Source organism: Coenobita brevimanus, chromosome 50 (assembly GCF_032717465.1).
Source record: "Coenobita brevimanus isolate Jiangsu-jjx chromosome 50, ASM3271746v2, whole genome shotgun sequence".
NCBI lineage: Eukaryota > Metazoa > Arthropoda > Malacostraca > Decapoda > Coenobitidae > Coenobita > Coenobita brevimanus.
The window spans coordinates 53,091,137-53,105,771 of record NC_137003.1 but is presented as its reverse complement, the minus strand read 5'-3'; the positions used below and the strand labels follow the sequence as shown (position 1 = coordinate 53,105,771).

The 14,635-nt window shown below is 43.8% G+C and overlaps 1 protein-coding gene across 2 annotated transcripts in view; it reads right to left on the bottom strand.

Annotated features, from left to right (window-relative positions):
* The window catches only part of GlyRS (glycine--tRNA ligase), a 92,757-nt gene that overhangs the window by 30,589 nt on the left and 47,533 nt on the right, over positions 1-14,635 (bottom strand). For both annotated transcript variants that reach the window (XM_080272208.1, XM_080272209.1), the window contains exons 7-8: positions 14,030-14,136; positions 8,949-9,074 (exon numbers count right to left, since the gene is read on the bottom strand). In XM_080272208.1, coding sequence (XP_080128334.1) covers positions 8,949-9,074; positions 14,030-14,136 — 233 coding nt within the window. The remainder of the gene's footprint in view (positions 1-8,948; positions 9,075-14,029; positions 14,137-14,635) is intronic.

Below are 14,635 nucleotides of genomic sequence, written 5' to 3'. Positions count from 1 at the left end.
AACAAAGCTGCGAGATGTCCCCATGGTTGATCAATATATATATGGATGGGGTGATGAGAGAAGTAAAAGCACAAGTAATGGAGAGAGGGATAGCGTTGCTATGAATGGTGATGGATGAAATATCTCAAATTTGTTGTATGCTGATGATGCACGGCTACTTGCAAGTACCGCACAAGAGCTTGGTAGGCTAGTTTGGAGCTTTGCTGTTGTCTGTGAGTGTTGTGCCTTGAGAGTAAATTTTGAAAAGAGTAAAGTGATGGTAATCGAGAGAGAAGGTGAGTCCCAGTGTGATGTTACGGTGAATGAAGAGAGACTGGAATTGGTTAGAGTTCAAATACCTGGGTACAATGATAGAAAGGAGAGGGAAATGTGCAGAAGAAATGAAAATTAGAGTGACACATGGAAGGTAGCTGGTGCTATGAAGGCCTTGATAAGAAACAGAGGCTTGACTGTTGCAGCTGCACAAGGCTTACATGATGGAGTGTTAGTGCCAACTTTGACATATGGATGTGAGACTATGGTGTGGCATGAAAATGAAAAGTCAAGAGTATGAGCAGAAGAGATGGGACTGCTGAGGAATGTATGTGGAGTACAGAGAGTGGATAGGTTACGCAATAATGTGATTCGTGAAAGATGTGGAGTGAGGAAGTCTGTGGACACCAGAATCGAAGAGCGCGTACTGAGATGGTATGGTCATGTGGAGAGAATGGACAACAACAGAGTGGTAAAAATTGTGTATCTGAGCAAATGTGAAGGAGGGAGGAGGCAAGGTAGGCCAAGAAGAAGGTGGAGGGACATGGTGGATGAGTGTGTGAGGAAGAGAGGTAAGGATGTCGGTAAGGCTAGGGGACTGACAAGAGATCAAGCTGGCTAGATGAATGTTGTGAGACAAAGTGCATGATCAGGGACTTGGAACCCCCTTTAAATGTAACAGAGTTTGGACTGACTGTCAGACACATTTATGTGAAGCTACAGAATGTGGTGAAAATTTTTGGTGTATCAGATATAGCCAGGATTCCAGGGGCTTGAATGATGTGTGAATGGGAGAATGGCCCATTGGAGTGGGCAAACTTGGTCTGTCTGGATACTGCTACTCCTCAACTTGCCCTAGAGTGTGAAAGGTGGTCTGGATGATGATGATGGTGATGATGATAAAGTTTCTAGGACAGAGGGTTGAGATGGCCAGAATCACAATATCCAGACTGCTGCACTGAATAGGCAATTTCACTTTAACCACTGTAAGGCTTGGTTGATTCCCCCCCCCCCCCCGACTCTGGGCATAGACTTCACAGCCCATTACCATGGCTCAGTAGTCCTCCTACATCCATACACCTCCACATGTCACCACTTCAGCATTAACACCCACTGTCCATATTGAATACATGCTAGGGCTGCCTCATACAGCGTTGGTGTATTGGTATTAGCAGAGGTACCTTTATAACATGTCGGTGGGTTGTCTGGTAGATCAGTAAAGCTTGCTTGAATGACATTCAAGATCTTAAAGTGTTCCCTGTCCCCGAGGGGATTCAAGCCTGGGTCCATTATGAATGTAGGCCAACTCTCGACTGATTTGGCCACTCTCCCCCTCTCCACCGCCTGTACTTTAACAGGGACTCAATCAATTACTGGAAATACATAAATGGCAATACAACTATGCCATAAACCTAGCAATGTAAAATTATAGTTTTGGAGAAAATTAAGTCACAGGTGAACACTGAGAGTGAGTGGACAGAATGGGGAACACAAGTACTTTACGTATCTACATGTAGGTAGCGTGATGAGGATGAAGAGCAAGAAAGGGTGAGTTGTAGGTACTGCAGCAGACAAATGGAATGAGGACATCAAGTTCTGTCTTGCTGAGGAAATTATGACATAAGGCACAGACCCTCAACAGGGGGATTCGCTCAACTACTGGGTCAAAGCAAATCTTCAGCTCTTGCATTTACATAGGGGTGGAGGTGTCTGACTTGTTAGAGAAGTAGCCTGCCGCCCTAGTGGACCCAGGTTCGAATCCCTGCTGCCAGCTTGGCGGAAGAGTCACAAAATCTAGTGACTAAACATTACCTAGTTGCCACTCTAGCATATCCAAATGAAAGGATACGCTATACAAAGTCTGTTCAGAAAGTATCCAACTTTTGACTCTAAAAATATAAATAGCTAACCTGTTGAGCTAGGATGCTAATCCCCATCAAGGTAGGCCCCTTCTGACTTGACACATGTGGCCCAGCATTCTTTCCACTGCCTGAAACATTTTTCAAAGTCGGTTTTCAATATCTCCTGAGCTGCAACGTGGTCAACACCAGCAGCCTCCATGTGCATGGTCAGATGTCATGGGCCTTAAACTCTTCAAACCAACCTATGTTGGCCTTCAACTCCTCCTTGGCCTCCTTTCCTTTCTTTTCCTTGAGATCCTTCCACAGATCAAGAACATTTGTGCAAATAAAACTACAATGAAAGGGTTGCTTCTCTCTGTTAGGTTCATTAACCCACAGCACTAGGAGATACTCCCTGTCCTCCATAATGAGTTCTCTAGGTTTTGTTAGGTGCTTAATAGTCAGGGTAGGTGTGTTCTGCAGTGTTACTAGAACAGCATCAGATTTTAAAATTTTGGTGGATACCATGGACTGGGGTACCTTCAGGACATCAGCAGTACTGCTCGCCCCCCACCCTGCCTTATGCCTCTTCTTAGCTGTGTCCAATTTCACATGAAGGGAAAGGCTATGCCTTACCCTTTTGGGCTTGCTTTCAGTGGCATCAGTAGCACCATGCTTTCCACTGGGAGTAGCACCAGATTTAATTTGCAAGTCACATGTTAAAGTATTTCACACATAAAAAGTTATCACCAAATACTATCACACACTGTACTATGTGTTGTGTTTAAGTGGCCTTGCATGCAAGAGACAGTTAGGTAACTCAAGAGAAACGCAGGGGAGATGATCACAGCTGGGGGATGCATGAGCAAGTGGGTGAGCGAGATACAGTCTTCAAAGGGGTGGCAAGAAGGAAGCCGTGTGTGCAGAGATCTAAGATGTAGGTTCTGCACATGTAAACACACTGCACAGCCATCTTGGGTCAAATGTCTGACTGTTGACTTTCGTGCATCACCACATTCACACGGGATTAACTTACATTGCCACCACAATCATCACATATGTGAATTTTGCCACTGTTCTCATGAAACTTGGTATAACTTTTAGTCCACTGTTTTGTTGATTTATCACAAACTGATGAATGCCAGGGCCTGACCACACTCAGGTTCATAGGGAGAATTTGTGTGTGTGTGTGTGTGTGTGTGTGTGTGTGTGTGTGTGTGTGTGTGTGTGTGTGTGTGTGTGTGTGTGTGTGTGTGTGTGTGTGTGTGTGTGTGTGTGTGTGTGTGTGTGTGTGTGTGTGTGTGTGTGTGTGTGTGTGTGTGTGTGTGTGTGTGTGTGTGTGTGTGTGTGTGTGTGTGTGTGTGTGTGTGTGTGTGTGTGTGTGTGTGTGTGTGTGTGTGTGTGTGTGTGTGTGTGTGTGTGTGTGTGTGTGTGTGTGTGTGTGTGTGTGTGTGTGTGTGTGTGTGCACCATAATGCCCATAAATTTTTTTTTTTTTTTTAATGCAAGGAAGAAGGAACCAAAGGACAGGAGCCTGCAAACCATTCCTTCTAAGAAAAAAACAAAAGAAAGCCAAATTCAAGATCAATTCATTATCAGGATGCCTGGATACACTGCGTTTGAAAGACTGGAGATCATAGGAAGTAGGAAATACAGACAGAGGGACAGCGTTCCAGAGTTAACCTGTTGCATAAATGAAGGACTGGAAGTAACAGTTAACTCTTGCATTAGAGAGTTGGACAGAAAAGGGATGAGAGATTGTTGTTCGACAGGTGCTACACACCCATCGCAGAGGTGGAGGGATGCAAGCAGACAGTTCAAAGGAGAAGTGACCATTGAAGTAGCAACAGAAAAGAGATAAAGATCCAACAGTGCAACAAACAGACAGAAGTTGAAGGGAGCCAGTAAAAGAAGAGTTAATGAGACGAAAAGCCTTTGACTCCACCCTATTGAGAAAAGCTGTATGTGGGGAGCATTCCCACACATGAGAGATGTACTCTACACAGGGGTGAATAAAATCCTTCTATAAAGTCAACAACTGAGCATGGGTAAAGAAGGTATGGAGTTGGCTTAGCACACCTAATCTCTTGGAAGCAGATTTTACAAGTGAGGTATATATACAGTACTGAGAAGAAAAGGGATCTGTATTTTATTTTTGTTGATTTGGACAAGGCCTTTGACAGAGTCCATAGAGAGGTGGTCAAGTGGGCAATGAGAAAGCTTGGCTTGGAGGAGTGGCTGGTTAGGGTGGCTATGGCCATGCATGTGGGTGCTCGCACCCAGGTAAGAGTGAATGGAGATTTCAGTGATGAGTTTTCCGTGAATGTTGGTGTGCATCAGGGGTCAGTTATCAGCCCCTTGTTGTTTATCATGGTACTTGAAGCCCTCTCACGGGACTTCAGAAACAGACTCCCCAGGGAGATGTATGCTGATGATTTGGTGTTGATTGCAGAGAACAAAAGGGAGGCAGAGGAAAGATTTAGGAAGTAGAGAGATGGTATGGGGCATAAGGGATTAAGGGTAAATGCAGATAAAACAAAAGTGATGATATCTAGGGTTGGTGGCAGTACTGTCAAAGACGAGGGAGAGTGGCCATGTGCAGTTTGCCACAAGGGCATGGGAAGTAACTCCATCTTGTGTAATGTTTGTGATAAATGGGTGCAAAAGAGATGTAGTGGTATCAGAGGTAGATTGCGAGATAATGCTGATTTTATGTGTGCGGCATGTCGGGAAGAGCAGGTGGAGACTGTCAGGCATGAAAGGATTGAACTTGCTGGTTAGTGTCTTGAGTGTGTGGAAGAGTTTTGTTATTTGGGAGACATGTTGTGTGCTGGAGGTGGGGCTGGAGCTAGCTCTGTGGCTAGAGTGAGAAGTGGTTGGAAGAAGTTCAGGGAGCTGTTGTCTCTCCTGACATTGAGAGGACTCTCCCTATGTGCTAAGGGGTCTTTGTATGCAGCATGTGTTAGGAGTGTAATGCTGTATGGTAGTGAAACCTGGGCAGTAAAGGAGGAGGATATTCGCAGGCTCAGACATATAGATGACAATGATTAGGTGGATGTGCAGTGCGTCCCTGCGTGCAAGGCCTGGGGGAGCTGGGTTTGCAATGGACGAGTTGAGAGGTAGGATGGGACTGGAGTGTCTTGGTGTTGTGATGAGGAGAGGTAGACTGAGATGGTCTGGGCATGTGAAGAGGATGGGGGATGATAATTGGGTGCAGAAGGTGAGAAGTGTTAATATTGGGGGTGGGGTTGTGAGTGGTAGACCGAGAAAGACATGGGATGAGGTCATTAAGTGTGACCTCAGGGTTAAGGGACTGAATAGGGAGGCTGCAATAGATTGTGCAGCATGGACAGCCGCCATTAGGTGACCAAGGCCAACGCATGCAAGCATGTTGGATCCTTCAAAAACGAAACGAACGAATGAAACGAGGTAAGATGATCTTTCCAAGATAAGTCCTGAGAGAATGAAACCCCAAGTATGTTAAGGATGATGCAGGATTGAGCTAGATAATATTAAACAATAGTGGATACTCCTGTGGAAGATTTTGTTGGCTTGATAGGTGTAAGAGCCGAGTCTCTGATGCATTAAAAACAACAAAATTACTTTTATCCCAGTCAGAGATATGAGCCAAATCAGACATTAGGTGTGCCATGGCCTCATCCTTTATTTGCTGAAGTAACTGCTGAGATGGAGGTTGTGGGAACCGAACGGAAAGGTGAAGGGTGGAATCATCAACGTGTAGGTGGATAGGATTAGATGTACAGCTTAGAAGGTCAATGATGAATAAAAGGAAGAGAGATGATGATAGGACAGAGCCCTGAGGAACACCACTACTGACAGATCTAAGAGAAGAACGGTGGCCGTCTACAACAGCGGCTATAGAATGACCAGAAAGGAAGCTATAGATGGAGGCACAGATAGAAGGATAGCAACCATAAGAGGGCTGTTTGGAAATTAAAGATTTATGCCAGACTCAATCAAAAGCCTTTGAGATGTCAAGTGCAATGGCACAGCTTTTGCAAAAGTCCCAAAAGGAGGATGGCCAGGAGTCTGAAAGGCAGGTGAGAAGATCACCAGTGGAGCGTCCCTGACGGATCCCAAACTGACAATCAGAATGAAGGCTGTGACAGGAAAGATGCTTTAAAATTTTTGTTAAAAATAGACTCGAAAACTTTTGAGATAGAGGATGTCAAAGCAATTGCGTGATAGTTAAAGGGTTGGGAATGGTCACCCTTCTTTGGGACTGGCTGAATAAGAGCAAACTTCAATTGAAGGAAAAATATATTTAAGGGTGGCAGGTCAGGTGAAGAGGGATAATCGGGATATCATAGGTGAGCAGTGTGTGAAGAATGATGAAGGAAGGGTAGTGGTGAACAGTGAGGATATTAAAGATGCATGGAGAGAGCATTATAACCGGTTGTTGAATGAGGAGTTTGACTGGGACAGGGAAGGTGTGGAGCCAGCAGATCCAGTGTCTGGCCCTTGGCCTTTGATTGATACTGCTACTGTGAGTGAGGCAATAGGCAGGATGCAGGTGGGGAAGGCAGCAGGTGTGTCTGGGTTGACTGCCGAAATGTTGAAGGCCTCAGGCGATATAGGGGTGAGTTTAGTCACTGACTTGATAAATAGGATTATTTATGAGTGTGTTGTCCCAGATGATTGGCTGAAAAGTGTAATTGTAAATGTGTATAAAGGGAAGGGTGATGCCCTGGAAAGAGGAAATTATAAAGGTATAAAGCTTTTGGATCAGATAATGAAGGTAATGGAGAGAGTTTTTGAAAGTATGATTAGAGAAAGAGTGAATATTGATGAGATGCAGTTTGGGTTTATGCCAGGTAGGGGGACAACTGATGCCATATTCATTGTTCGACAGCTTCAGGAAAAATATATTGGTAGGAGAAGGGATCTTTATTTTGTTTTTGTTGATTTGGAAAAGGCCTTTGACAGAGTCCCTAGAGAGGTGGTGAAGTGGGCAATGAGAAAGCTTGGCTTGGAGGAGTGGCTGGTCAGGGTGGTTATGGCCATGTATGTGGGTGCTCACACCCAGGTGAGAGTGAATGGAGATTTGAGTGATGAGTTTTCCGTGAATGTTGGTGTGCATCAGGGGTCAGTCTTGAGTCCCATGTTGTTTATCATGGTACTTGAAGCCCTTTCACGTGACTTTAGAAACAGACTCCTGTGGGAGTTGTTGTATGCTGATGATTTGGTGTTGATTGCAGAGAATGAAAGGGAGGCGGAGGAAAGGTTTAGGAAGTGGAGAGATGGTATGGGGCAAAAGGGTTTAAGGGTAAATGCAGATAAAACAAAAGTGATGATATCTAGGGTTGGTGGCGGTACTGTCAAAGACGAGGGAGAGTGGCCATGTGCAGTTTGCCACAAGGGCGTGGGAAGTAATTTCATCTTGTGCGGTGTATGTGATAAATGGGTGCGTAAGAGATGTAGTGGTATCAGAGGTAGACAGCGAGATAATGCTGATTTTATGTGTACGGCGTGCCGGGGTGAGCAGGGGGAGATTGTCAGACGTGAAAGGATTGAACTTGCTGGTGAATCTCTTGAGTGTGTGGAAGAGTTTTGTTATTTGGGAGACATGTTGTGTACTGGTGGTGGGGCTGGAGCTAGCTCTGTGGCTAGGGTGAGAAGTGGTTGGAAGAAGTTCAGGGGGCTCTTGCCTCTCCTGACATTGAGAGGGCTCTCCCTACGTGCTAAGGGGTCTTTGAATGCAGCATGTGTTAGGAGTGTAATGCTGTATGGCAGTGAGACCTGGGCAGTGAAGGAGGAAGATATTCGCCAGCTCAGATGTACAGAAATGACAATGATTAGGTGGATGTGCAGTGCGTCACTGCGTCCAAGGCCTGGAGGGGCTGGGTTTACAATGGAAGAGTTGAGAGGTAGGATGGGACTGGAGTGTATTGGTGTTGTGATGAGGAGAGGTAGATTGAGGTGGTTTGGACATGTGGAGAGGATGGGGGATGATAATTGGGTGAGGAAGGTGAGAAGTGTTAATATTGGGGGTGGGGTTATGAGGGGTAGACCGAGAAAGACATGGGACGAGGTCATTAAGTGTGACCTTAGGGTTAAGGGACTGAACAGGGAGGCTGCAATGGATCGTGCAGCGTGGAGAGCCGCCATTAGGTGACCAAGGCCGACACATACAAGCATGTTGGAGCCTTTGAAAACGAAAACGAAAACTTCCAGTAAGAAGGAAAGGTACAAGTTGGCTGACAAAGGCGAATGAGTTTACCTAGGCAGGGTGTAAGAACAGATGCACAGTTCTTGAGGACAACAGGAGGGACCCCATGAGGCCCATATGCCTTGACAGTATTGAGGCCAGTGACGGCAGAAAATACATCAACTGAAGAAATCTTAGTGTCAGCCATGAGGAAGTCAGATGGGGGGAAGTGGTGGAGGAATAGCACCAGATTCGTCTAAGGTGGAAATGAATGAGAAAGTCTGAGCGAAGAGTTCTACACTATCGGTAGAAGAAATAGCTTTAGAACCATTAAAGTGGAAAAGAGGAGAGAAGGATGATAAGGGAATTGTTAGAAAGATTTTTGGCAAGGTGCCAGAAGGAGCAGGAAGAATTCGAGTTGGGGGGTTCAGAGCATTTAGTACAAATGAAATTATTTTTTGCAGAGTGAAGAACAGACTTAGCACAATTCCGGGCAGAAACATAAAATTACCAACTTTCCAGGAAACATCAGTTCTGATTTTTTAAAAAAAGCTAAAAAAAAAGTACAGAAAATTATGAAGCATAAAAAATTAGAATTACCGGTATGCCCATTTCATCCACACACATTCCCTCTACTTTAAGAACTGTACAAAGCAATGGGTACTTACTTGAATTATATGTACCAACCTGACTAAACTTGGGGTGACTCTTATCATCAGGGTCACAAAAGTGCTCAATCTCTGCCATGGTGAATTCTCGAACTCTCAATAGTCCTGAGCGTGGTGAGATTTCGTTGCGGTAGGCATTACCAATCTGTTGGAGGGTTGGAAAGTTACCAGCGTGAGCAAATACAATGAGAAAGGTTTATACTTCTCAGATAAATGTTGTAAGATTATATGCGGCTGCACACACAACATGTATCTCATACAATATACTCCAGCTCTCATAAGTCAAGATTTCCCACTTCAGTTCTCTTCCACTTTAATTTCTGTATTAAAACTGAATTGGAAGGAGGTGTAAACAAACTGAAATTCATCAGTATGAATCCACATTCATGCATCATACAGTTTATCAGGTGCAATACAAAATCTTCAAAACAACTACAGCATTGCTAAAATGTCAAATTTATCCTTGTTATCTCAATGTCCTGTATTTAAAAAAAAAAAAACAGTATTATACTGTATATGTTCATTTAATGAGCTGTTCTTACTAAAACATGCTTACAGTAAACCCTTCGTACACATGAATGCCCAACGTGAGTCCAAAACAAGTGGCACCAAGGATGTAGTTTGTGGGGGGGAAAAAAAAAAAAATCTGAAGGCATGGCATGCTATGCTGAAACCACCTGTGTGGTTAGCTCTTTCCCCACTTTAATCCTCTAAACCACTTCATTGTCACTATCTATGTCAGCTATTCCCCTATAATCTAGGTTATGTCCTAGGGAAGTATATCTGTAGTCTAGCTGAGATCATTTTCGTTTTCATTTTTGAGGCTCCAACATGCTTACATGCGCAGGCCTTGATCACATAATGGCAGCTCTCCATGCTGCACAATCTATCACCAAAGGGTTTTTAGTAAGTGAGTTGTGGTCTATCATGGCGGGGGACAGGGCGATGTGGAGGCGATTTGTTTGTGGCCACCCTGAACGGGACTGAGGCGTTTGGCAAGAGATAGATAGGGGGGGTTTTTAAGAATACTCTCACAGTATCCCTGCTTGTCGTACAAGGCGACTAAAAGGGTTGGCGGAGGGTTAGTGCCCCTCCCCGGAAAACAACTAACTAAAAAGACGAACAAGAAGCCTCGGACAAGGACTGACCAACAGATGACGACCAAGGACCGGACAAGGACATGGTAATAGCAACATGGAATGTAAGAAGTGCGAATGATGAGGTGAAAGAGAGATTGTCCAGGTGCTTGAGGGTGCGAAAGTTGATGTATGTGGAGTAACTGCAACTAAATGGAGAGGTGAGAGTGTGAGAGAATGGGAGTATGGATGGGGTATATGTGCAGGAGTAGGTGAGAATGAGAGAGCAAAAGAAGGAGTGTGTATAGTTGTGAGTAAAAGATGGAAGAAGAGAGTATGGATCAGTTGGGTCAAGGATTTTGTGGGTAAGATTGAAAGTTGCAATACAAATGTGGGCGATTGTGTGGGTGTATGCGCCAACGCAAGATCGTGCAAGCAAAGTGAGAGAAGAATTCTGGACAAATGTGGAAGTGTGCATGGAAAAGTTTGGAAGGAATGAGTGAGTGTTTTTGATCGGTGATATGAATGGTACAGTAGGGAATGTGAAAGTGGATGGAGTAGTTGGTGAGTGGGGTGTGCCTGCAGAGATAGATGAGAATGGCAGTGCGTTAGTGGACATTTGTGCTGGGAGGGGGTTGGTGATAGCCAATACCCTCTTCAGGCACAAAATGATCCACAAGTATAGATGGCGAGTGATGAGAAGGGTGGGTGGTGAACTGAACGACAGGAAGGCAATGATTGATTATGTGTGTGTGGATGAAAGGATGCAAAGATGTGTAATGGATGCAAGAGCTTATAGAGGTTGGAGGAGTGGACTTTCTGACCACCACTTGGTGGTGGCCAGAATAAAGATCCAAATAAGATGGAGAAATAGAAGAAGGGAAGGACGGGAAGAAGGAGTATTTGCAAGGAGAGTGGAAAGGTTACAAGAGGATGAGAAAGAGGCAGAATATAAGAGAGAAGTGGAGGAACGATTGGGCAAATATGAATTGGAGCAGATGGGGGACGTGGAAGGTGTGTGCAGGATAATCACAGAGGAAATATGTGCAGCACGTGATGTGGTGTGTGGGATGAAGAGAAGACGGAGGGGGGTGCAAGGAACAGCGTGGTGGAATGAAGAGGTGAGACAGGCTGTGGCACAAAAGAAGAAAGCATACAATGAATGGATGAGAAATAGGGGCGTGGAAGAAGTTGAGAGGCGGAAGAGAGAGTTATATGTAGAAAGAAGGAAAGAGGTGAAAAGATTAGTAAGAGAAAGTAAGAAAAGAGCGGATGAGGAATTTGGAAGGAATTTGAGTGTAAAGCGGAGGGACTGTAAGAAAATGTTCTGGAAAGAGGTCAAGAGAGTAAGACAGGGTGGAAGTGAAGTTAGCAGGAGAGTGAAAGATAAGAGTGGTAGATTACTAGTGGAGAAGGGAGAAAAAGTGAGCAGATGGAGAAAACACTTTAAGGAATTGTTGAACATAGAGAATGGAAGTAATGCGAGTATAAGTGGCTGGGGAATGGCTGGGAGAAGAAAGGAGGTGAGAAGACTGGACGAAATCAGTAGGATATATGTAGTGGAAGCAATGAATAAAGTTAGATTGGGGAAAGCCCCAGGAATTGATGGAGTGCATGGTGAAATGCTGAAGTATGGGGGAGAGACAGTAGTAGAATGGATGTGGAAGATGTGCAGATTGGCCTAGGAGGAAGGTAGAGTCCTGGAGGATTGGAAGTCAGGTATAATTATTCCCTTGTACAAAGGAAAAGGGGAAAAAGAAGTGTGTGGTAATCATACGGGCATTTGTCTTCTTAGGAAAAGTGTATGGTAGGATACTTATTGACAGAGTTAGAGAAAGAACAGAGGAATTAGTTGGAGAAGAACAGGGAGGCTTTAGGAAGGGAAGAGGTTGTGTAGATCAGATATTCATTCTTAGATCTTTAGTGGAAAAGTTTCTAGAGAAGGGAAAGAAGTTGTATGCGGCTTTCATGGATTTGGAGAAAGCATATGACAGGGTCGATAGACAAGGGTTGTGGAAGGTATTATGAATATATGAAGTAGATGGGAAGTTGTTGAATGCTGTGAAGAGTATGTATGATGATGCTAAGGTTGCAGTGCGTGTGGATGGTGAACTGAGTGAATTTTTCTATTTGAAAGTTGGGTTGAAACAGGGATGTGTCATGTCTCCATGGTTGTTCAGTCAGTACATGGACGGGGTAATAAAAGAGGTACAAGGCAGGGTAATGGATGTTGGAGTGGCCCTGGTGAGAGAGGGTAGTGTTTGGAAACTCCCTGTACTGTTGTTTGCAGATGATACTGTGTTGTTGAGTGAAGACGAAGGGGAGCTGCAAGGCTTGGTGGATGAGTTTGGGAGAGTGTGTAAGAAACAGACTCTAAAGGTGAATGTAGGGAAGAGTAAAGTGATGGTCTTTGAGAGAGGTGAAGTCAGTGAATGTACAGCGAGGTTGGATGGTGAGGAATTGGAAAATGTGAATACGTTTAAGTACTTGGGTAGTGTGATGAATAAGGATGGAGGTTTGGAGGGTGAAGTGTTTGAAAGGGTACAGCAGGGAAGAAAGGTTGCTGGTTCCTTGAAAGCGGTGATAAGAAACAGGGAAGTGAGCATGGAAGTGAAAAAGTTGCTACATGAGAGTATTGTGATACCAACTCTAACGTATGGAAGTGAAGCTTGGACATTGTTGGAAGGACACAAGTCAAGAGTGAGAGCATTGGAAATAAGTTATTTAAGAGGAGCCTATGGAGTCACATGGAGAGACAGGCTGACAAATGAGGATATAAAGAAGCGTTGTGGTGTGGATGTGGATGTGATAGTAAGCGTTAGGAGGAATACACTGGGGTGGTTTGGTCATGTGGAGAGGATGGAGGGTGAAAGACTGACAAAGAAAGTGTATGTGTGTGAGGTGGAGGGGGGGAGAGGGAAGGGGAGGGCGAGGATGAGATGGAGGGATGGGGTGGAGAGGTATATGAGAGAGGGAGTGTGTGAGTTGGGAGCAGGGCAGTGAAATGGCGGGGGACAGGGCGACGTGGAGGCGATTTGTTTGTGGCCACCCCGAACGGGATTGAGGCGTCTGGCAATAGATAGATAGATTTATGGCCATTTGTTTTGGACAAATCCAAAACAAAGACAATACTTTGTTTACTCTACATGATGTGAGTGTGTGTCGACATGGTCTGACAATAGGGCTGTGGGGGGATGGTCAGGGATGCTAGGCAACCCTTTGTTATGGTGCAGGACCAACGTATGTCAGCCATGCAGTACAGAACAGCAGCAATTCATCTTCAAGGATCGCTTCAACAATTACTACCATATTTTTATGTCCATAAGTGTATCTTTAGTACTTTCAGTCTCAATCAAGTATCAAAGTAATTTATCCCGTTGAAACAATACTTCTATTTAGTACAAGACTGATTAAATGCGAGTTCTTTTGGAACGTATCTCAAATTAATCTATGTTCCACTGCATCTATGATTTTGAGCAGTGTTAAATATTATAGTCATAGTAAAACTAAACACAGTTTTTTTTTTACTATACTTCTTTATAATTTTCAATGAATAAACAACCAATTAGTTGGAAGAGAGTCTCATATACCAGTGCTATCAATGATACATTTTGATATGAATAAAAATGTGACAATACACTTGATTATTTACCCTTCAACTCTGATTATGGGACCCACTACAAAAAAACAAGCTGTGTCATGATATCTTTATGCCTTTGAAAACTATGGCTTAAAAGAATCTCACCATACCTCCTGGATCACAATGTTTCAACACTATGAGGCAACCAAGCCCATTCTAGTTCCTATCCTTTAATTGTTTTCTGAAATTCTGCAGCCTTAGTAGTTTCTGACTCAGAAAAAATATCAGTCCACTAACTGCTTCATGCTGACCATATCCAACAAGTGACTGGCCATTTATCATTATCCAACCAAATATTATTAAAGATATTGGTACATAAACACAGATCACAAAATAAAAGCCACCTCTGTGAAGAAAAAATATACTCTCAAACTACAAACCCACCTGAGCACAAGCAAAAGGAAGTTTGCCTTGATTATATTCTAACAGCCTTTTGAAGTTAACGAAGATTCCTTGGGCTGTCTCTGGTCTCAGGAAACCCTTTAAGGTGCCTGTGGAATAAATATCACCATCATCATCAGAGGAAGCATGTTAATGATGTACTGTATTCTGTACACAGTGTGTGTGTGTGTGTGTGTGTGTGTGTGTGTGTGTGTGTGTGTGTGTGTGTGCAAATATATATATATATATATATATATATATATATATATATATATATATATATATATATATATATATACAGTATATATATACACTGCTGTACAGTACTGCAATGGCAGTAAATACAGTTTTAAAAACGTTGGTGCGATCTGGACTAATCTCTGACGTGTTGGAAAAAGTTCGGGTTAGCAGGGGGAAGTCCGGATGTTGCTTTTATTGGAATTTCACATTTTCTGGAATGGCTTGGGCCCCAATTAGCCCATCATAATAAGGTTTTACATATATAATTCAAGTATACCCCGAGATATGACACCCCTAGAAACGATACCCCGGCTTGGCAATGGGAGTAGAAATGCCACCATACCCCATCTAACGATGGCCAAACTCCAA